Source organism: Mixophyes fleayi, chromosome 2 (genome assembly GCF_038048845.1).
Source record: "Mixophyes fleayi isolate aMixFle1 chromosome 2, aMixFle1.hap1, whole genome shotgun sequence".
Taxonomy (NCBI): domain Eukaryota; kingdom Metazoa; phylum Chordata; class Amphibia; order Anura; family Limnodynastidae; genus Mixophyes; species Mixophyes fleayi.
In genome coordinates, this window is record NC_134403.1 from 371,245,236 (window position 1) to 371,267,577 (window position 22,342).

Sequence of the window (22,342 nt, forward strand, 5' to 3'; positions counted from 1 at the left end):
ATGCCAATAAAACCATGATTTAGTAGTGACTGTCAAAGAGCCAACAGACTATTAATTAGAAGATAAAAGATGCTAGATAGAGCCAATACTGCTGAGGCTGGCTATGAAACGCGTGGTGGGAATCGCTAGGACGACCTTCTGTTGCCGCAGGAGTGCCAAACACTGGTCTCCGCTGATCTATGAGACATCTCCTAGAACTGTCAGGATGGAGTGCATATTGTGAAAAATCCATCATTGCACTGTAACTTTAAAGACATTTCTGATATCAACTGTGTATTTTCGTAAATGGCATTTAAAACTCTTTATTTTTTAGAGCAAAAAAATGAGAAAGAATATGCAAAACCAATTAAGTATATAGAATAAATAAAAATGATAAAATTGAACATACTAAAGACAATGTAAACAAGTCATTGTCCAGATACATTGAGTAAGAACCCCCCCCAAAAAAAGAAAACAAAAATCTTTGTTTGCTCAAAGGGCTGGTAATCCAATATTTATCACAATGGCATTGTAGGAGGTAAGCTGGTCCCGTGCCTAGGATATCATATCCTGGAATGCCCTCTTCAGCCAACTATGCCCCATTTCTGCCAAGCCCTCCGCCAACCGCCGTTAATATAGCCATGTGACGATTCTCTTTAAATAAGTTTTATAAGTAGAAGTTTGCACAAGTCTAGATCAGACTGCGAGTCACCTGTGCATTCTGTCAGCATTTTATCCTATTAAAAAAAATAACCAATTACACAGGGATCCAGTTAGGAGCTTGGAAACGACAACTTGCATTATATGCGCTATGAGATTCAACTCCTTTAAATTGAGCCCATATTTGCAGCACGTCAAACTGAAGAGCTTAAATCCAAGAAATTACAATGGAATTCTAAGGAAATGCTAATTAAGTCCACACAAAGCTATTCTGCTGTGAAGTTTTAAGATGTGCTAATGAACACTCTTCTAAGTGCAGATACAAGCGTTTCAGCATTCGCATATGTGAGCCCTAAGGGCCAGCACAGGGTATAAATGTGGCTTTTTCACTACAAATAAAAATAAATTAACATCACCTTTAAAAGCTTTAGTTTAAAAACAAGACAAACCACTAAAAAGTAAACATCGTATTTATTGCTTAGGTCAGAGGTGCCCAAACTCAGGCGTCAAGAGCTACCCACAGTTCAGGTTTTCAGGATGTCTTTAATCATGCACAGGTGAGTTAATCTATTTTCCTGGGTCAGTAATTATCCCACCTATTTCTACAGACAGAAATCCTGAAAACATGAGCTGTTGGTATCTCCTGACTACTGGATTTACTGGTTATACTAAAAAATGTTCTGGGACTAATACATCTAAATGTGAGCTGGACTCTAACCTGGCTTTATCAATTACATTGAAATTAATTTTATTCTCAAAGTTTAAGTTATCATTCGAGTCGTCAAACAAGTTCTCGAACACAAAACTGAGCGTCAGAAAGGTGTCGCTGCTAGAGCTTAGTAACAAGCGACATGGGCAGTCTACCTTACCTCCTTTCTTTCCAACATCTTGACTGCTGTCCACCGTCTCCTGTTTGGGTTGTTCTTTTGCCGGGGCGGCTTCTGGGCTAGCAGCAGGCACATCGGCTTGTTTGGACTCATCCTTCGCTTGGTTGGCGTCACCGCCCGAGGAATTTTCACTGGTGCCCTTTGCGGTACCCTCCGACTCCGCATGCTTCTCTTCCGAAGGAGACTTGGCTGTGTTTTTGGCTTCTTCTTCTGAACCTGCCTCCTGCTTTTTATCTCCTGCTTTCTTCTTATCATCGTCGGACAAAGGTCCATCAGTGGTGGGCTCCTCTGTTTTGGAGACGTCATTCTCTGTCTTTTCCGTTTCATCCTTGGCATCTTCTTTGTGGTTCTCGGCTACTTCTCCGGTATAGTCATCTCCTTTCTTGTCCCCCTTCATTTTTTTCCGGATTATATGTCCACGGAAGCTGGCCTGGATTTTGGTCGCTGCTTTATGAGCTTTGTCCTCTGGTTTGTTTGCATCTTGTTCGATTTTTTGGTCCGCGTCCTCATTCTTTTCAACCTTGAGAAGAAGAAACGAGAGAACGTTAAACCTTTTTCTAGATGTGCACCACAATGAAACATTAGCGTCTTGTGGTCAATGGTGTCACCCTTTGAATATAATTCAAGACGTTTAACGTTGTTGTGCATTTCAGCTTACTTGGTCTACCAAGAGTGTTACTCTAAATGACACAACCATACAAACTGAAATGAATTATTCATAAGCTCCATAAACTTTACATAATTATTGCTCTCAAGGCTTTTACAAAGTAATGATCTCCCAAAATCACAATATAAGCCATTCATATACATTTGACACAGATATGGAACATCAATAACTAATTAATTTTGAACAGAGTTACCCTTTAAAGAGTGGAGTGGAGTTTCCAGACGTATGGTAGAAAATATTGGATAAGAGCTTTTCCAATATGTTTTATGAAAACTGTCTCCAGATTAGTTTTGATTAAAAAAAATTCATATTCATAAATTCATAAATTCAAATTGCAACGTTCCTCTAGAAATGTACTGGTACTGAAAAGAAACAAAAAAGTCTACAACAACAACTATCAATGCTTTGTGGCCAGAGCAAAAGACACTGAAAGAAGTTTTGGAATTGTCTATTAAAAAGTTGTTTGTATTTTAAAATATCCCTTAAAAAAATAACTAAACCCCAAAATGTAAATCTTCGGCTATGAACCACAGAGGTATTACCTCCCCCTTCTATTACAGACAGCTGAAGTTCCTGCTACATCTTGAGGACAGCGTCCTGATGGGAACTGATGTTAGTCGAAAAGCTAGGAATTCAGTCACTTAACCAAGTGTGACAGCATTGGCCCCGCCCCTCTATATGAATTAACCAATCCACACAGTGCATTTGTGAATAGCAAGTCTGCCAAGCTGTCACTCAAACGCCACTTGCTCAGTTAGAGAAGTATCTGTCTTGTAGCATGACAGCAGGTGGATATAGTTAGTGAGATATAAACACTTTATTTACTTCATGTACATTATTCATTTCAATAATACACACATCTATAATATAAATGCTTAGTGGCGTGTGTTAGTCTGTCTGTGTGTGTGTGTGGAAAAAATAAAACCAAGCTGCAGCGCCACCTGCTGGGCGGAGTTATACACTGACCTACTAAATTCTTAGTGTGTGTGGGAAAAAAAATTCAGAAAGGGCTGAAATTTGGTATACTAAGATGTTTTTAATTTGTTAATTTAATTTGTTAATTGTTAAAAGTGTTTATAAATATTTAAAAAAAATATATATATATTTCTTGAAGGAGAAGTGAAAGTTGGGAGTGGTTGGTGGTTGCCGGGGGTGACAGTGGGGAGTGGTTGGTGGTTGAGGCCTGGGCTATGGCCCAAATGCATTACAAGAACCTTTTTAACACCTTAAGTAGCTTGATTTGACTAGAATGCATGAGTATCATGCACGGGTTAACTTGTATGTATATATTCATTTCACCGAGTTTCTTAACCGGCTCTTTAGAGCAAATTTGAATTGTCTGTTTTGTTTGACCCATTCATAAACGTTGATTTTTGTGAAAATAAAACTACTGGCCTAAAATAAAAATAAATCAACAAGCAAACTGAGCTTTTTGCTCATTTTTATCTATTACCAATATGTATTGCAAGATTAAATAGAATGAAAAATTAGTCACAAAAACAAATATTTCAAACTTGGGGGGGGGGGGGGGGATTTAATTTACCGCATTACTCACAAAATAATTTTAAGGCGTATTTCTGCTCACGGCTCTCAGAGCTGTGAGCAAAAATCAGTACTAACGGTAATAATGCACACTATGACCGTAGCGGGTCTCAATAAATAATTTGGAGCTTGCAGAACAAACACAACCTCATTAGCTGAACTACTACTGCATTGACGTTCATTTTTTCCGAAATTAAAGTGCATTTTGATTTCCAAAATAAAAAAAGAACATATTTCACTGCATTTTAAATCTCGGGGTGTGAAAACGAATGCACAAGGAAAGTTCCCCACAACCCTCGTTTGGAGAATTAGGACATTCACAGCCTTGCAGCAAAAGACAGGCGTGTGAGAGAGCCTCGCGTTCCATCCGTATGTTGTCGCAGCACGGTATTCTAGCCATAGGGAGCGGCTGTCTGTCTCACATACATTATGCAGGCTGGAATATTTTATACTAATAATGAACAAGAAGAGCCAAGTGTTACTGGCAGCCCAAAGCCAGACAGCTTTGAAAAATGGACTATTCACAAGGCAGATATTAATTTCCTGCATGACAGCGAAACAGAATGATTGTATTGTAGCGTTTCCGCTCGGGGTCTGCAAAAAAAGCAGTCACATGTAATAGTAGCACAACTAGCACAGCTCAACACCATCCCTGCACCCCACTGAGTCATAGAAAAGAACGAAGACGTTCAGAGGTTTGTATAATTGGGACTGTGTAGCATTTCTTCATGTTGTCATGGTGATTCAGGGGGCAGTTAAGTTAAGGATGCCTTCACCTATATCGATCATAGCTGTTCTAAAATTAGTGATGCTTTACAGCAACCATGTGCTGCATCCAATTAGAAATTAGCTTTCACAGTCTAACGAATAGATGACTGAAAGCAAATATCTGATTGGCTGTTCCACAGGTTAAACCCAAATGGACCTTTCTCTTTTGTTTCTTAGAGCTTAATATTCTGCTAAAATACCCCTGAATTGGGTTACATTAACAAATGTTTTTCCTGTATATAGAGGCAGGTGGGGATGTAAATAAGGGGGCGTGTCATTCTGCAGACACCTCGATGCAGCAACAGGGAAACGAAACATCCAGATGTCTCCTTAGCCTCTATAGGTCAGTTACCAACAAGGAAATAGCAGAGAATGAGCGCATTTTATTCACTTGCTATGTCCTGTGGTTATTTATCCCAGCCACATCTACGGGTTACCACAACGCTATTGGGCGTTCCACAGAGAAGGCTTTCGGTCTGATCATACACCCAAATGCAAAAGAACAAGATTTAAATTCAAAAGACAAAACCTGAGCATTTAGGGAGGTGCAGGGCCGGTGTAACCATTAGGTGACTCTAGGTGGGTGTTTGGGGCACCCATGGTTAGAGAACACCGAAAGCACTGAAGAAGCATGTACTGTCTCCAAGGTGGGGGAGGGGGTGTCGCTGCCTCCGAGGGCTCCCACAGTGCTTCCTCTGGCCCCGGGGACATATTATAGACTTAACAGGTACCTGCGCAAAATGACCTGATATTTAAATGTCCGCGGAGGAGGCTCTAATTGTGCTCATCCGTTATATTCAGTGGGTCATTATTGCATTATATGGGGGATGACTTTATATGCACCAATTAACCAATGTAATAAAAACACAGATGTAGACATGACCCTATGGGATGAAGACAGGCCTGATATCCTCTCACTCTCAGGGGTAATTTTAGACACACATGAAGCTCAAATGACCAGTATATTGGGTAAAAAAAAGGAATACTCCAAAAGTGACTGTAGATAGCACTTTGAAATTACATTTTTGAAACAGTAGATCAACAATTCACATGGTCGACAGTATTATATGGTTAAGGTTAGACATGGGGATAGGGTTAGAGTTAGGGTTAGGGGTTAGAGTTAGGGTTAGGGATAGGAATAGGGTTAGGGGTTAGTGATAGGGTTAGGGATAGGAATAGGGTTAGGGCTAGGGTTAGGGGATAGGACTTGGGATAGGGTTAGGGTTGAGTATAGGGTTAGGAACAGGTTTACAAATAAGGTTAAGGATAGGTTAGTTAGGGTTGGGTTAGAAATAGGGATAAGGATGGAGATAGGGATAGGAATAGGGTAAAGGATAATGTTGGGGATAGGGTTAGAGAAAGAGTTAGGGCTAGGGTTAGATATAGTGTTAGGGTTAAGAATAGAGCTAGGGTTAAGAATAGAGTTAGGGTTAGGGTTAGATATAGTGTTAGGGTTAAGAATAGAGTTAGGGTTAGGGATATGGTTGGTGATAGGGTTAGGATTAGGGTTATGGATAGGGTTAGGGATGGGGATAGGGGGCCTGATTCATTAAGGATCTCAAATGAAGAGGATCCTTATTTCAGTCTCCTGGACAAAACCATGTTACAATGCAAGGGGTGCAAATGAGTGTTCTGTTTTGCACATAAGTTAAATACTGATTGTTTTTTCCATGTAGCACACACATATCAACTTTAAATTTCAGTGTACAAATAAGCTATAAAGTATTTGTGTGTTGCATGAAAAAACAGTCAGTATTTAACTTTTGTGCAAAACAGAATACTAATTTGCACCCCTTGCATTGTAACATGGTTTTGTCCAGGAGACTGATATAAGGATCCTCTTCATTTAAGATCCTTAATGAATCAGGGCCCGGGTTAGGAGGTTAGGGTTTTGTTTAGGGATATAATTATTGTTAGTGATAGGATATTATTGCCAACCTAATAATAATACTGTCTACATTCGAATTGTCGACCTAACAATACTTTCAATGTCATTATTGTTGACTTTCCAACCGAATTTTCTTGTTATCAATAGAATGACTGATGACCAGGATTACTCCATGTTTGCACTGTGCTGCTGGTGTCCGGGTATCTATGTCTTTCTACATTCTCCATTTTCTGGTTTCTATACTTATAAGCTAAAAGAAAATACCTGTGTCATCCACCTATGTAACAGTCAAGCACAGTATAACTTCCGTGGGTGACGTCATAGTGACATGTCTCTAAAAGTGGATGTGGTGTTGCTATCGAATGTATTTTGGGGTTAGTTGGTTTACAAAGACTCTAGTTAGGATTATTGGCTTCTTTCACCCTTTACAGTCATTAATGAATCCTAATATAAAACACACGTGATGTTAATATTGTGTATGTATAAACTGTGGTCAATAATATCTGTATAAATGGTGAGGCCTGATGTCATCACCTTAGGAAAAGGTTTTGCATTATAAGACATAACGCCCTCCCTACTGTAAATGATTAAAATATAAATTACATGAGATTTCTAAAACCTGAGTAAAAGTACTCGGCTTAAAAAAACTCCTCAGTAACTTCTAATAGCCATATAATTTACAGTAGGGAGTGCATGATCCCATATGTGGCACAGTAGTTAGCATTGCAGCACTGTAATCATGAATTCAGTTCCAAACTGGGCACTATCTGTGTGGAGTTGGTGTTGGGTTTCCTCCGAGTGCTTCATTTTCCCACTCACAGTCCAAAAACATACTGATAATATATATTTGCTGATTTGGCGTCTGAAAGCAACTAAACAACACGATTTTGTAAACAGATTGATTGTCTCTTCATCTACTGCTGGAAAAACAAAGTCATTCTAAATTCCATGTAGAATGAAACTTGTAACAAATAGAAAATGTACATTGTGTAATGTCACATCCTTTCAGCTGGCTGCTACTGTGCAGCTACAATGTTACCAAGTTCAGTGTCTCTGACACTAGGAGGTAATTGGCTGTAACAAAGCAGCGACTATCTATCTTCAGAGAAACCTAACTTTTAATCTGCTGATCCAGAAAGTTTGGCTCCGGGGTTTTCCAAGAAGGGAGCTGAGTATTTAATCTATGTCCGCAGGGGATAGTGTATTCCTGCCAGCGTTTGCTTTTCTTTTTCCATTCGTCGAAACGCCGTCTTTTCAAAAGGAAAATAGCTTAGATGCATTTCCAATCACTGGAAAGGAAACCTGGCTCTAACTCGGGGGGAAGGGGTCATAAGATTTGTCAAACCTTCATGGTAATTGATATAATATACAGGCAATCCGTTCTCATATCATTTTTCCTTCAGGAGAAAATAAGATGAGGGTTGTGGATTGGATTGGGTTTAGCGCTAAATGGCTTTTCCACCTTCAGACAAGTTTGATTTATTGGTACTGCACATGCCCTTGTGCAACATTTAATAAATGCATTGCTTTATCGTGTTGGCTTTCTGAAGGCTATTTCTATCAAAACCAGACAAAATTGTTTTATTTTCATTGTACTTGGATATGACAGAGACCTGCTCTGTGGGCGTCATGTTTGAGGGTAACCCAAATAGACAGCCCCTTGATAAATAACCAATAAGATACCTTGGTGTGAAAAATAGAAGGTAAACCAGAAAAAAGAAGCTATGTATTAGTAAGTAAGACGTCTTTACCGTACGATTCATGTCATTGTATGTAATTTGTTTGTGCCGCGATCAACGCCAAGTATAGTGCCGCGCAATCATCATCATCGTTTATTTATAAAGTGCCACAAATTCAGCTGCTCCGGACGTTATTATTATCGTAGATTTGTAAGGTGCCACAGTGCCCTTTACAGCAGGAAAAACAGGACATACATAAAACAGGGACATACAAGGTAGACAAAATAAACACAAACATGAAAACAAAGGGTACGGAGGACCCTGCTCATTACAGAGCTTACATTCTAAGTGGAAGAGGGCACAGCTGAAACAAGAGGAGCGAGTGTGGCTCAGAGTGGAGATTGGGACAGTTGTGAGGGTACATTAGTGCATACATGCCAACTCTCCCGGAAATTCCGGGAGACTCCCGAAATTCGGGTCAGTCTCCCGGGCAAGCTGGCATTTCTCCCGCATCCCAATCTCACCGAGAATCGCATCATTTGACGCGATTCTCTGTGATTCACGCCATTTTGGAGGGAGGGAGGGGGCGGGACGAGGCCAATCGCGTCATTTTGGCCAAGCCCCCCGCAACGCAAATTAAGGTTTTCGTGGGGGGCGGGGCCAAAATGATACAATTGGCCTCGTTCCGCCCCCTCCCGCCCTCCAGTCATGCCCCCTCTCCCGGAAACATGTTGGTAAGTATGCATTAGTGTGAGTAGTATCATCAGGGATAAGGTAAGCTGTAATAAAGAGATGGGTTTTTGTAGAGCATCTAAAGACTAAAGACTTAAAGGAAAGTCTGATTGAGCGTGGTAGGGAATTCCATAAGTAAGGAGCAGCACGGGAGAAGTCTTGTAGGCGGGAGTGAGAGGTGGTTACCAGAGACAAGGCGCAGGTCAGATGTAGATCTATGAGAGCAGGAGGGAGAGTGTTTTGATATGAGATTTGAGATGTATGAAGGGGTGTTGTTGAGGGCTTTGTAGGTAAGGGTGAGTAATTTGAATTGGATTCTGGAGGATACAGGGAACCAGTGTAGGGATTTGCAAAGTGGTGCAGCAGATGTGGAGCATTAAAAGAGGAATATCAGTCTTGCAGCAGCATTTAGGATGGATTGAAGTGTGGATATATGGGTGTCAGGAATGCCAGATAGCAGCAGGCTGCAATAGTCAAGACGAAAGATGATGAGAGAACGGATAAAAGTTTTGGTAGCATATTTGGTAAAAAAAAAGGGCATATTCTAGCAAGGTTTTTAAGGTGGAGTCGACAGGACTGGTAGAGAGTCTGGATGTGAGGAATAAAGCAGAGGGTAGAGTCAAGTGTGACACCAAGGCAGCTGGTTTGGGAGGAAATTGTGGTGTTATTGACAGTGTAGGAGATTTGACATGTAAATGCACAGATACAAATAAGGGGCCTGATTCATTAAGGATCTTAAATGAAGAGGTATCTTATTTCAGTCTCCTGGACAAAACAATGTTACAATGCAAGGGGTGAAATAAGATACCTCTTCATTTAAGATTCTTAATGAATCAGGCCCCAGGTTATTAAATATAATTACAATGTTTGGTGTAGATACAACTATGAACCTCGCTTAAATAGTTATTGCTAGCACAAATACATCATCATCACCATTTATTTATATAGCGCCCTTAATTCCACAGCGCTGTACAGAGAACTCATTCACATCAGTCCCTGTCCCATTGGAGCTTACAGTCTAAATTCCCTAACATACACATACAGTCTAGGGTCAATTTGATAGCAGCCAATTAACCTACCAATATGTTTTTTTGGAGTGTGGGAGGAAACCGGAGCAAACTCCTCACAGATAAAACCCTGATCGGGAATTGAACTCATGACCCCAGTGCTGTGAGGCAGAAGTGCTAACCACTTAGCCACCGAGCTGCAAATACAAGTGCTTACTCCATGCGCACAAGTTAAGCAATCAGCCTCGCTCATCTCTTTTACTGAGACATGGTAGATCGACAAAATATACTATAATCTTTATAACACGTAATATTTTAAACTCAGTTCCTCTTAATGTCTCCCAGCACCAAATACAAATTAAATATTCTGTGATGTCTGCACCTCAATAACGTCTCATCGTTCCCTGAGTGTTACATGATTCATACTGGTAAATGCTTAGCAATCATGTGTTAACATCGTGTGTTAATTGCAATCAAGGAAAGTAAGTGCAGGCTGCTATTAATAGACAACTGGGAACATTGTCTCTCACAAATTATCTAGATATATATGATTACATGTAAATAGATGTTAGAGAGACCTCAACCATGCAGTATAATAGCAGTGAGAGGTACAAACAGAACTATCACAAAAGTATGTATCAATCTGGACTGGTAAGAGGGAAGAGGGACGGCGCACAGAAGCCTAAACGTTGCAATGGATAGATAATATTATCTCCTTTCTACATGGGACTTGTCACAGGCTGATTATCAGAACTCCCATTCTAAAGTCATGTTTATCATAGGTTTGCCCACATGAGCAGTAAAAATTGTGTGAAGACAAAAATCAAACTCTTGCTGTTATACTCTGTGCTGCTCTAGGCAGATTCTCCCCCGCACCTCAGACTGTGGGAGAGGTGTCTACGTTTACAATACAGCACCACAAGTGTACAACAGACCTTAGCAGACGACGAGGGCACTAAGTAAGTTAAAACAATCCCCCACAAACAGATCTGTGCTGAGCAATTGTAACCGTTACTAGTTTGCTCAATCGGCCTGTGTGTTACCAGCTGGAGCTGAGCTAGATATCAGCTCTGCTTCCTGTGTATTTGACAAGATTCTGCTTGGTCACTCACTATCTCACACTCTTGGGGCCAGATTTACTAAACTGCGGGCTTGACAAAGTGGAGATGTTGCCTATAGCAACCAATCAGATTCTAACTGTCATCTTGTACAATGTACTAAATAAATGACACCTAGAATCTGATTGGTTGCTATAGGCAACATCTCCACTTTTTCAAACCCGCAGTTTAGTAAATCTAGCCCTTGGTTCTTATATAAAAACACTACTGAATGGAGAATTGTTTCTAGTTTATTTGCTCAGTTGAACTTAGAAATCTAATTACAAACAAAGAGACAATTCGAGGGAGCTCCCATTGATCCAGTATGGAGTACATAAAGAGTTACATGTCCTACAAACAGTGCTCTTAGCTACTGAGCCAACTCGCTTGATAATAACAACAGAGATTTGTCTGAGCGCCTCAGCTAATAATTTTCTTTTTTTTTCTGCTGCTCTTGTTCTGCAAAAACATTTAGTGGGTTTTATATATCCCAGAAACATCTGGTAACACAATATCTTCTGTGTTTAATGCATCATATCCGAACACGCTGGAACGGATCTCTCCTCTCACTGTGATCTACATTGTTCTGTTCTGGCCGAGACATTCGGTTGGATCAGACTCGTTTCTGTGTATGTTTTACTTCCGTTGGGGTTAAATTACACGGAATTCAGGCCCTTTATTTATCTTTTTCCAGCAATGTTTATATCAATTCACAGACGCTCTGGTGATAGAGGAATGTGCGAGAATTCTGCAAGAACTCATCTTGGGTTCAGTTAGAGATGAGCCAAATAAATGGAGAGACCCCTTCCTCTATCCCAGCTACTCTGTCCCCTGCCTGTGTCTCACATCTGCTGTGTACCTGACTCCGGCCGGAGGAGAGGATCCGGCCAGTTATAAATAAATATGTTGTATATATCTACTACACTATTATATAACCACATAGCTGAATGTAAGCTTCACACCACTATTCTCTACTATCGGAGACCATGCTTTTTTCACTAGTCTGTGCCTCCATTCCCCTCCTCACATCATGTCACTGCCCCTGTCACATGCAGCCCTGTCCTCACTGACACATCACTCATCTCCTGATATACTCTGTGCTGCTGGGGACCCTGCTCCTTCCACTATATAACTCTCAGTCTGTAGCTTCCTGCTGCCTCCATTCCCCTCCTCACATCATGTCACTGCCCCTGTCACATGCAACCCTGTCCTCACTGACACATCACTCATCTCCTGATATACTCTGTGCTGCTGGGGACCCTGCTCCTTCCACTATATAACTCTCAGTCTGTGGCTTCCTGCTGCCTCCATTCCCCACCTCACATCATGTCACTGCCCCTGTCACATGCAGCCCTGTCCTTACTAACACATCACTCATCTCCTTATATACTCTGTGCTGCTGGGGACCCTGCTCCTTCCACTATATAACTCTCAGTCTGTGGCTTCCTGCTGCCTCCATTCCCCTCCTCACATCATGTCACTGCCCCTGTCACATGCAGCCCTGTCCTCACTAACACATCACTCATCTCCTGATATACTCTGTGCTGCTGGGGACCCTGCTCCTTCCACTATATAACTCTCAGTCTGTGTCTTCCTGCTGCATCCATTCCTTTCCTCACATCATGTCACTGCCCCTGTTACATGCAGCCCTGCCTTCACTAACACATCACTCATCTCCTGATATACTCTGTGCTGCTGGGGGACCCTGCTCCTTCCACTATATAACTATGTATGTGGCTTCCTGCTGCCTCCATTCCCCTCCTCACATCATGTCACTGCCCCTGTCACATGCAGCCCTGTCCTCACTAACACATCACTCATCTCCTGATATACTCTGTGCTGCTGGATACCCTGCTCCTTCCACTATATAACTCTCAGTCTGTGGCTTCCTGCTGCCTCCATTCCCCTCCTCACATCATGTCACTGCCCCTGTCTAGCTACTGAACCTCTATGGCATACTCTGTGCTGCTGTGAACATTCTGAAACATTGAACGTATCCCAGACAAGCTGGACATGAAGAAAAGTTCACAAAATGCAATTCAACATCATAATCTCCAGGGATGGTCCCAGGTTTTAAATATTTGCTGTCCCTTTTTTTCAATACTAATCAACTGCACAACATTTCTCCTTTTAGATACAATTCTTGCCATCCATCCTTATTCTTTAGGCTTCATCAGTTAATCTTTATGGATTAAAAGTATTTTAAAAAGTTTTAAAAATTTTGCTGCACTTAAACTCAGTAAACATGCCATTCTGGGCATTGTAGTACTTCATGGCCCACCAAGACAGTACCGAGCTATCGCTAATGTTATGTCTTAGTAGAAAATGAAAAAAAAATCCCAACATTCCCCCCAAAAAACAACAACAAACTCGCACAACAAAGAGCAATCTTGATGGACCTGCAGGTTCTTTCCTGCCATCAAATTTTATTTTCCTACGTTTCTGTCTTTACCAGCTGCCATCAGCAGATAGAGACAGAAATCAATGGTTCTATTGTCGCAGGTAACCTGGCTGGGATTGGACAGGTCATGGAGAACTGTGCCAGACATGGTAGCTGCAGTAATTTGCTGGACGCTCTCCTGAACCAACTATTCTGCTCCAAAGACAAAGAAAACGTCAGGTGTGAATTTGTTTGTACACAGGAAGCTGCGATTATCGGTTTTTATGCTACATGACATTATTAGGTCGTTATTTTGCCGTTTTCTTGATCTTCTCTGACAGTTTCTATAAGACATGGAGACACAGCCTACGAGCAATCGGAAATGAGAGGACCACAGAGCTTTTGCTGGAGGTCTGCAGGGAACGTCTTCAGCCAGGGAGTTATTATCTCATCTACACCTCAGCATGAACAGACACTGATCTCCCAGCAAGCCTGCTGGGACCCCTAAGACCGTGATCAATGCTCCGCACTGGGGGGCCATCTCGTTACACCACTATGGGGGAGATCGTACAGTCGGCGGTCTCTTTGTCAGCAACTAAGTCTATGCATTCCTCTCCGTATTGCATTGTAAAGACACAAGATCAGGTGAATTGAGAGCAAAGTTGGATCAAGGATTTACTGGACCCTCGGACGCGGGGGCGTCCAGTGGGATCATGAAGACTTGACAACCAGGAACTTTTTACAAAACTTCCAAAAGACCAAAATCAGATTTTTTAGGTAATTATGTTTGGAATTCAGAATTCAGGCATGGTTCTGTGTCTGGCCCAAGAACATCTCATTTCCCTGTCACTGGTAACCTGCCAACGCACGTAGGTAAGGTAGGTGGCCAAATAGGGCGAGATACAGCCGTGTGGTTGGTCGTGATTGCGTCGTGAAATGACGACGACCACAGGCTGATAGACGTCCAACTTCATCCACTAACAAGCCCAATAGTGACCCGACCGACTTCAATCAGATTGTTATCGGATATCGTTGTCATTTTTGCGCCACCTGGATATCGGGCCAACAACAACGCATTGGCAGCGATATCGCAGTATCCGTTAATTACCATCTTTAATGTGTTTTATACGTCTACAGCTGGCAGCCCCAAATATATCTCCAGTCATATGCTTTATCTCTATCCTCCATATCAGTCTATGACCTTTAGCATTTGTGGGTAATCCAGTCCTACTTTGCCAACATTTCACAAATGGTAATTAGATGGTGAGCACACTGGGTCAGGGATTGATGTCACTCAGATGTATGAAGTTTCAGGCTTTGGTGCGCTGCCCCTCCCTTTTCTCCATTGCAAACTATGTGTCACCTTTCATTTATAAGAAGATGGGACAGATAATATTAATGGACAGTTTTAGTCTAACAACTTCATTTATGTGCAGAATTTTGCCTTAATACAACCAAACCACCCAGCAGAATGAATGGACTGTACCGTATAAATTCAGCAAAACCCTTTGCACCTTTACAAACGGGCGCCAATACAAATGTGGCCTTTTGCTCAATTGGCGCCAACATTTCTAATAAAAGTTCTAATAAGATGATAAGGGAACTGGTTGCAATATAGTAGGACTGCAGGCCTGGATTAGTAAGATCATCCTTTATGATATCTTCAGTCCTTTGATGAAATCATCCAAAACACACAACGGAACCGGCTTATAAAATGGGGAGTTTGGACTCTCGCATTAGATGTGAGCGTGGATAGGAAACGTACATTATAACTGCTCTCTGCAGCAACCGGATTACACCATTAGCTGCCAGGAACGTTTAAAGTGTCAAATGCAAATGTGCTCCAGATTTTCGGCTGACTATCACATCCCGTGAAGAGAGCATCAAAGGACGGTGTCACAAACTCATATTTATTCATTATACAGGAAAAAAAATAGAAGCTCTTAAGTCTTCTTTTATTCTCATTATGTTCCTTCAATCTTAAAAATGGCCTAGAGAGGAAATCAGCCCTGAAAGTCTATTCTACAATCTTCCACGGACAAGAGGACATTTATAAAACATGGTGTAAGCTATAGGTGTTATTGCCCATAGCAACCAATCAGTTTCTGATTGTCATGTTCTGTTGCACCTTAGAAACTGATCTGATTGGTTGTTCTCTGCAACACCAACTACTTCCCTGACATCAGTGCTTATCTCCCTTAGAACCTGGTCTTCTTGAGTTTGTTGCATTTGCAAAACTTGTATCATTTCAGAAAATTAGGAATTCTGTTCCTGCTGGAGTTGTCATGCAGTCATAGGCTGCATTACACAGATTCCGGGGGCAGGAACATGGCAATGTGAGTGACACGAGGTCTGTGTCTGAGGTTATTGATGCATTCTGCAAAACATGGGAATTAGCTACAGCAATTAGCAGCGGCTTTCGGCAGGAAGGTTGAATAATTGTATTTACGTTTCCTGCCGCTGATGCTGGTTGCAGCATTGACTCGTAGTCTCGCAGGTAGAGTGTTTCAGTGACAAATGAACCGTCCTTTGTGTTACAGAGTTACCTCTTCATAGATGTAGCTTTAATCACCAAATACAAGCTGTCTTGTTGCAGCCTGGGATTTCTAGACATCATATTTATGGAATATAGGATATATTACAGCACATTGATTTATTTCCTCTACAAAACAGTACATGTTTTTATTTTTCCAAGTTAATGTTGATCGTACAACTGAAATTCAAAACTTTTTAACTTTTTTTTTTTTTTTACCTGACTCTACTCAACCAGTTGAGGAACTAACATGGGGCCAAGGAGGGTGGCTATTATAGGGCCTTGAGGTGAGCAGGACCCTGAAATCCCAATAGCATGGCCCCATGGCAGACCCCCCTGCATTTTCATGGCCCTCACATCAACCACAGAGCAACCACTCTACTCTGTAAACAGCAGAGCGGTATCAGAGACGATCAGTGGGTGGGGGGCCCAGGAGGCTATAATGGCATAGACGGACCCCTACCCAAACACTGCTGTGGGGCCGATGATGGCCAGGGCCCCTCCTGCCTTTACCTCTCATTTACCATTAATGCATTGAAGGGGTTGTCCCAACATTTTGAGTGATATTGTGGTGTGTATAGGTGTTACCCATAGCAACCAATCAGATTCTACCTTTTCTAGAATGTATTAGATAAATAATAGCTAGAATCTGATTGGCTGAGATGGGCAACTCCTCCTCTCTTCCTTTTTTGAAGGTTTAATCAATCTACCCTCAGGTTGTAATATTTAACAAGGCTGGGTACACTCAGATGTCTTTAACGTACTGACCTGCAACGTTTACTAAATAAAGTGTTTTATATTTGTGGCTTTCTTGCTTTTTTTTTTTTTTAAGCCATGTCTTTATATAATCAGGCAGTTCAGATCTGCTCGCTGCATTAAATACTATTGTACACAGGAAGCAGCTTTTCCTCACATCCCTGTACTCCACAAATAGTCAACTGTATACTCTCTAAGCAACTAAATACGGATGTTAATAAACAGTGTCTATAGTAAAAGTTGTTGGAAGGCACGTGGAAGAAAATAAAGTCATATAGGGGTTAGAAACCCCCTTTATTTAGAGATGACCTGATAGCTGTTATTCTAGGACCCTGAGTAGAAGTCTGGGTGGGTCAACCAATCGAGTAATCAATTTTAGACCTATAAAAATCTGCATGTTTGAGGACTGAGCTGGGAGGCTTCAAAGGTTTTTCACCTATATCTTTGAAACACAAGATTTCTTATGGGTTGTATAGGGGGTGATATTAAAAGCCAAAACCTGCGACCCAATTTGGGAAGAATGACAAGAGATTAAAAAGTGTAAATTGCTATTGAGTATATCAGCATTAAGACCATAAACTAGCCCCCCTTCCGAGACATGACACATAAACTAAACATCTATTCTAGAGAAATGTGTATATTATACAGAGGGTGTATAGCAATCAGACCCAAATGATTCCGCTAAAATGATTGACCTCTCCCTGACGGCCATTTCTAAGTCTATAACCCTCCCCATGTCTGAAGACCCACAAACTATATATTTTTTTCCACATGGGCAAATTGGCAAGATGGCAAGTTTATTCTAACCACCCCAAATCAGTATCACCGAGTATCGATCAGCTGTCTTTTGTTAAAATGTGGGAGTAACTGATTGGAAATCTCTGTAAGAACTGTCAATAAAATAAACTCTGACTTATCGGGGTTCTAATAGTAAACCCCAAAGTTTTGATTTTGTTCTGAAGATCAGACAGTAGGAGGGAATATCCACACCCAAACAGGAAAGAAAGACTAGGAGGGAGCGGAAGCTGCGGGAAGTAGGTGGTTTAACATAGAGATGAGGAGTCAAACATTGGGAGAGGTTATTATAAGGAAGGTGGGCTAAGTTACATCATTATAGCTTTGAAGGCCCTCTGTAGGTGTATATTCTGGTAGTAACACACCAACCCAACACATCATGACTAACACTACACATAGTACTTAGTACTTTCCTTGGTATTGCTCCATTGTATTAATTGTACAAGTGGAGACGGAGTCATCTTTATCTTATCTGGCTCATCAATAATCCCCAACTGGATAGATTACTAGCACAGATTTAAATGGAAATGAAATTGGTGGTAGCTATGACAATCTGTCTGTATCTATCTATAGTCTTCGTTCTGTAGATTGGATGTAACATCTTGGATGCAAATCGATTTTTTCCATGGAAAAGTAACATGCAATTAACTTGTATTGTACAGAATCACATTGTTCCTTTCTTGAAGGAAGCACCTATACTTTATACACTATGGATTTTATTGGTTTACTGCAATCACTAAAAGCGACTGTGTGTCCATATTAGTTTTGCAGTCCATTTACCATAACAGAAATAAAGTTGACCGTAGGCTTTTTATAAAGGTCAGGGTCATGCGTAAGGAAACAACTTCAGATCACCACGTGTGCAGCTCTGATTCCATCAATCTCTCACCCCGGATGTAATGTTACCATCACAATGCCTCTATGATAATTAGCATAAATGTGTAGGTCCTGTGGACTTTACTTCCACGACAGGCTTGTGTGTGTGTGTATATTCCACATAATGGTCTTGCAATATCCAGCCTGTAGATATGTATACAAGTAACTTTCCTTTTTTTCCAGACCGATCAACAACTGAAAAGCCCAGATTCCATCATCATTATCCTGATCTGTGAAGGTCCTTGGGGCAGCTGCAAAAATATTCCTGAAGTTTCTTCAATTAAGTACAGACTCCAGGTTCTGCAAGAAATACAGAAATCCTGCTTTGGCGTTGTCTCTCCTCCTCTTGCTGGTAGTTCACCCAGACAGGAACATGAGGTAGGAATATATTAACAGCAGAAAGACTTAATTTATCACTTGGCGTTAGTTGACAGTTACGCGTTTCATGTGACGTCAAGTTAAGGGCTTTTTAGTTTTATTTTTAGGGGGCAAAATATGAACGACTTGCTCTGAGAAGAACTACCAGCAAATCTTAATGTGTATAACATCTTCATGTGAGTCTTCTCATCCTAAAAGGTCTCTAATCCATCTCTCCAATGTGTGTCACTGTGCATCTTTACCAATGAAGGAGAACACAGCTGGAAGATTTCTCAGAATTCCAAATGAGCAGGTAAAATGTTCCACCATCTAATGCAATTCCTATTATAGGTTCATCTATCTCCTGTCTCCTCCTCACTAGGCTGGAGTATCTGTCTCCATCCCTGAGGCCAATCCAGTCATTGGCTCCAGCGCACGAAGGCATACCCTTACTGGGGTGTTGTCTGTCAAACGTGCAAATCCATTTCCACCTCCGTTCTGCTTTCCACTTGCAATGTGTCATGCATCCCTGAGTGAACCATCTCCTCTTTCTTACAATCATTCTTTAAACAGAATCTGGTCCAACTTTATCCACAGAACCAGAGAGTGACGCATTGATTACTTGATCTAAATTATTCAAGGCGTATAAAACGACCATTATCCAGTTGTAGCAGAAATCACTCTTAATTGGTCAGTGCATAATGATAACACCTAGCTGTTATAAATGGTTTGAAGCTTAGAAGAGATGCAGCTTCTGCAGAAAGGCTTTATATGGCAACATGTCTGACACAACACACACTGACCAATAAAGTGTCATCTGTGTATAACCCGCTGCCAGCATCTCACGTACGTGCAGACCCTTTGTGGCTCTAGAGATAGGTGTGGCACCACGTTAATCCTTTACATAAGGGAATCGGATATATACGGTGCAGGAGACAGAGAGGGGGGTGGAGATTACAGGCACCTTGTATGAAATTTAACAACGGTTTAGACATCAGCTACAAATAATCTGTCATTTTGTGCAGCATTATAAGTGTGCACTTTTCCTGGCATTAAATTCACTGAAATAATTTGCTTGTTTTGTCATTCACAGATGAGTATAAAACATCTACAGGTGCTGATCCTGGGGCAGTCTGCTGCTACATATTGCTGTCTCTTGGGACAGCCGAACTGTAATTTTGTAGCTGACAAGAAGCATTGATCATTGGAGCATTTGAATCATCAATGAATCCAGCTCATTGAAGGTGTACAGTATGGCTGTTCAGATCATTCCTGCCCCTCCGTGCTCCGTACCGTAAGGTCTTATGTTCTTATGCTTGTATCAAACTGTTAAAGCTTTTGCAGCATATACAGTATTAAGACAATGACCACCGATTACTAAAGCACTACTATAATAATGCATGAATATTGATATACACACACGCAACAAATATTTGCAAAAATGAAGGTGTCCCCCACTGAGCTGGCAATCTACCTATCTGTCTTATCCAAAATGCATATATTAAGTACACCCACGTCATCGTAGCCACAGACATAATGTTTTGAGATAAATAATGATAGACTTGGACGATGTGCTATCTACAGCACATTAAATGACACGATACCAGGAAATTTCAGCATGTGGTACTCCATTTTTCGCCCGGCTAGGTTTTTTTTTTCACCCTCTCCATCATTCCCTGGTTCTAACCCCACCCTGTCCCTGTCTCTACCATTCTACAAGTGATGCACGTTGGCAGCCACACCTTTAACCCTTGCATCGCCACAGGGACCAAAGCCCGAGGATTTGCTGCAAGTTAGTTACACTGTCGAGAATAAATCCCATCACCAAATGCAATCGGCTCTAACGATATAACCCCTCTGGCTAGCACTGAAGATACAGGTGCAATCACCTATATTTCACGCACCAACCCTGCAAGCTCCTGTAGAAATCGATGTAGCTTCAAACCTGTCAATTAAAGTCAGTCTTGTATTTTTTACGGTTCACCTAATGGATTGATACAGTGTGTCAGAAAAATCACCTACTGTGTTCTCTTACAATAAAACATACAGATCTTCTCCCACTTTAAATGATAGATATTTATTTGGGCGACACCCCTAATTTTACACTTCTATGTGTAACTATGAAGTCATTTTACTCTGCCTTTACAGCGATATTGCATATACAATAAATCAGCGGTTTGCAATCACAGGCATAAGGGTAGGGGTGTTGTCTAATTCACAAAAGACATACCACTTGTTACACATAAAATACAGCATTCGATGATACCTGCTGAATGGTGGAATATAATGATATAGAAGGGAATTATAAAAAAAAATTCACATTCAAATGCAAACCCGGATTTGAACATTAATGTTAGTAATCGATTCAGTTGTCACCTGGACGTGTCCCCAGCCCCGGCTGCCAACAGGTCTCCCGGAATGTACCAGGGGCGGGGTCCTGCCTGCGCCCAGCTGCCGTCCAGCTGTTCTAATGTCTGGGAGAGGGATATACTGGGTGTCACGTTAGCAACGGAAAAGCCTGTTTCTATCCCTCCGCTTATAATTCTCCGCAGTTAATTGCTTTAGCAATTGAACTCATTGTTCTCCTTAATAAAACAACAGGTTTAATCCTCCTCAAGACATGCCTCTAATACCCCCGCACAATGCTTCTTACACAGCCAGCTAATGCTCTTGCAGGCAGACTGGGGAATTGTACAATATTACATACAAATCTATTTGAGAGAACAAAATTGTCACTGGAACGACAGCTTTCAAACCTACTGCAAATGATGCTTGTAAACCCCCAAATACCAGGTAAGGAAAACTACAGGAACCTTCCACCCCATCATATGCAGACATGCACAGAGGTAGAATGCATTGCTGTATTGCAAAGCAATGGGGGTCTTTAATGGAATGACACCGGAAGACCCTGTACCCCACCCAGGCTTCTGTCAGCACCCACAGATCCAGAGAGTAGAAATATGTGAGAATTACCTGTTTTGTCCTCCTCATACAGCACAGCATGGTTGAATTTGTTGGTCTACTCTCCTCCTTCTTTCCTTTCTCCTTCTTCTCTTCCTCTCCTCTCTCTCTCTCTGTCTCCCCCTCTCACACACACATAGACAGGCACACACACTCACACATACAGCAGGGGGCTTAGCAGAAACTGGAGGGTCTGTCCTCTGCTCATCACATGCACGCCCTCTCTCTCTCTGTGTCTTCCACAGACTTGTTCACTGGCTCTCGCTACCTCTGTGTCTCCTCCTTGTCAGCCACCTCCTCCCAGTCACCCTGTCATGAATATTTAAACACCTACAATCTGTACCCAATTACCCGCGACTTCCCCTGTGCAGAATAAGCAGAGGGGGCAGTTTTACCTCCATCCCCTTATTTCTTTACGTACTTATGTCATTTACTGCCTGCTCCCCCCCCCCATTCCCATATCTCCAGACAGGGGGGAGAGGAGCAGGGTGTGTTCAGACCCCCCCATCACTGCCTTCAGCTCCCATTGTTTAGGTGATGAGGAGAAGCGTGAGGACCAACGGTGAGATCATCTGCTGTGACGTCACAGGGGCCAAAATATGTGTCTGCTCCCTGTACCTCACCTCAGGCGGATATGTCCATGTGTGACTCATATAACCTGTGATCACAAGCAACTGGTTACATAGAGATCTGAGATAGATGGATAGATAGATGGATAGATAGATAGTCTCTCTCTCTCTCTCTCTGTGTGTGTGTGTGTATATTAGGGAATTTAGAC

At 41.6% G+C, this 22,342-nt stretch overlaps 1 protein-coding gene across 1 annotated transcript in view; it reads right to left on the reverse strand.

Moving 5' to 3' along the window:
- GAP43 (growth associated protein 43) overlaps positions 1-21,835 on the reverse strand; it is a 41,875-nt gene extending 20,040 nt beyond the window's left edge. Inside the window, exons 1-2 of the mRNA XM_075197391.1 lie at positions 21,577-21,835; positions 1,509-2,046 (exon numbers count right to left, since the gene is read on the reverse strand). Coding sequence (XP_075053492.1) covers positions 1,509-2,046; positions 21,577-21,606 — 568 coding nt within the window. The 5' untranslated portion in view covers positions 21,607-21,835. The remainder of the gene's footprint in view (positions 1-1,508; positions 2,047-21,576) is intronic.
- Between the last annotated feature and the right edge of the window lie 507 nt (positions 21,836-22,342).